The 2304-nt window shown below is 57.6% G+C and overlaps 1 protein-coding gene across 1 annotated transcript in view; it reads right to left on the reverse strand.

Moving 5' to 3' along the window:
• The window catches only part of CAPN9 (calpain 9), a 41285-nt gene that overhangs the window by 6372 nt on the left and 32609 nt on the right, over positions 1 to 2304 (reverse strand). Inside the window, exons 15-16 of the mRNA XM_008589971.1 lie at positions 1711 to 1779; positions 1348 to 1426 (exon numbers count right to left, since the gene is read on the reverse strand). Coding sequence (XP_008588193.1) covers positions 1348 to 1426; positions 1711 to 1779 — 148 coding nt within the window. The remainder of the gene's footprint in view (positions 1 to 1347; positions 1427 to 1710; positions 1780 to 2304) is intronic.

A 2304-nucleotide genomic window follows, 5' to 3' on the forward strand; every position in this document is an offset into this window, starting at 1 on the left:
TGCTCTGCCGTTCGCCATGTGAGACCCTGCGTCACTGCCAGGGAAGACCCTCACCAGATGTATTCCCTGGACTATGGACTTCCCAGCCTGTGAAACTGTAAGCAATAAAGTTTGTTCCAGGTATTTTGTTATAAGCATCAGAAAAGGACTAATACAAGGGGTTTAGTACATGGCGACGTTCCTTCTAGATCCGATATTTAATGCTTTGATTTCTAATCAATGCCCTTAAGAGTAATTTTCTTCCCCTTCATTGCAGTCCACACGCTCCCTTTGCAGGAGGTGTTTGTGGGGTGTCTAGCCAGAGGAGGCTGGTCACACGCAGGGCACAGCACGGAGGCTGCACAGTGGGCTGGCTGCTGGCCACGCCGGAATCCCGGCGTCTGCCCTCCATGGGGCTGGAGGAAGGGGTGGGCAGCAGTCCCTTCACCCACATCAAGTCGGGATAGGCAAGACTTGGTCACGGCCCTCCTCTCCGAAGGGCTCCCAGTGTACCCTGCTCAGTTCCTCCTGCCCTGGACACAGGGTCCCCAGCCTCCAGCACCTTCTCAGCTGTGGGACCCTCCACAGTGACAACCCGTCTTTCTTTCTCCTGCTCACATGAGACCCAAGATGGTCCTGACCATGTGCTTTCTGTCCCTGTATCAGACTGTGATGCTGGAAGTGTTTCAGGTGCTTGGGCTCCCTGGGAGGGACCACGTGCTAAGCGTCAGCAGGTCCTGTCTATGACGCATGTTTTACAAGAAGGGTGAGGTGGCCGGCAAGGCTCCGCTGCAGGTGCCCATTGGAGTCACGGCTGTGTGCACAGGACACGGAGCCACAGGACTCAGGTGACGGTCAGAGCCACCGCCTGGAGCCTGTCCCTCGGGAAGGGGAGCATGGTATAACCATGATTGAATCACGGGCCTGGACTCAGAGTCTGTGCTGAGAAAGCTGGGGACAAGGCCACAGGGGGCAGAGGGACACAGGAGCCCCCAAAGCACGGGTGCAGCGTGCCGTGTCCCGTCCCTTGGAAGTTAGATGCCCACAAGCACCACAGCTCGCCACCGAAGAGTCACACACAACTGCCAGGCCAGAAGACACAGCCCGAGTTTGAGAGGCCTCTGTGGGCGGGTCAAGTTCACTCTCAGTGGCTGCATTTGAGAAGTTCCCACCGACACTCACAGTGGTTCAAAACGAGGGCCCTGGGGGGACTGAAGGAGTCCTGGGTCTGAGGCTGGGACCTCAAGAAGCACCAACTCAAACACCCTCCTCCCGGGCAGTGGGGAGAAGACCGGCCACCTGCCAGGGCTGCGACAGAGCAGGGCCACCCCCACACGCAGTCAGCCTGCATCCCAGGCCCTTCCCTACCTGCGGCTCTCAGAGCGGTCCGCAGCTCATAGGAGGACATGGTGCCGGATTTGTCAGCATCGAACCGAAGGAAAAGGTTCTGCGGGGAGAAGGGCAGAGGCGGTAGCAGGAGAGCAGGTGGAGGGTGCCAGCAGCGGCAGCACCTGGTGACAGCCGGCCCAGGAGCGGTCCCTCCCGGGGGCCGCAGAGGCTGTGGTCAGCGGGGCCCTCCAAGGAAGCCGGTCTCTTTCCTGCCCTCCTCCTTGTTTTGGTAGAAGCACTGCTTATGCGACAATGTCATCCCTGGTCCCCTTCCCGGATCCACCCCACTAGCCTGCAGCACTGGGCCTTGACCATCCCCCCACTCTGCCCCAGGTCACGTACAATCCACTGCTTTAGCTTGTCCCAGAACACTTTGAACTCATCCAACTCCAGCTTCCCGTTGCCGCTGGTCTGTGCCACGTGGGTTAAGGAGACATGAGCACCATGTCCACCCCAGGCTCCTCGTGGGACCTCAGCTCTGGGACCTCGGCGGGGGGGAGGGGGGTCCTGGGGGACCCAGATTTGAAGCCCTAGGGAGGTAGTATTTTTATATTTTGTTTTTGTGGCTGGCTGGTATGGGGATCTGAACTCGTGACCTTGGGGTTATAAGGCTGAGCTCTAACCAGCTGAGCTAACCAGCCATCCCCTAGGGAGGGGGTTTTAATGATGAAACCATGAATCTCTAAGGAGGGGAAGTGGCAGGGGTGGTGTCTGCAGGTTTGCAAAAGTGGAAAAACAGAACTCTTTGTTCCCTTGGATGGGACCCCAAAGTGGTGACAAGATCCCTTCAAAAACTCTCCCCCGCAGACAATCCTTTGCCTCTTCTGATCCAATTCTAGCACCAGGGGCCCCAGTTTTTGGTTACTTTCTGTGTAGAGGACTATCCTACTGGTTAAGGAGGTCCTGTTCTTGGAGCACCTGTTCCACAGGAAATCG

Source organism: Galeopterus variegatus, unplaced genomic scaffold (genome assembly GCF_000696425.1).
Source record: "Galeopterus variegatus unplaced genomic scaffold, G_variegatus-3.0.2 Scaffold5783, whole genome shotgun sequence".
Lineage (NCBI taxonomy): Eukaryota > Metazoa > Chordata > Mammalia > Dermoptera > Cynocephalidae > Galeopterus > Galeopterus variegatus.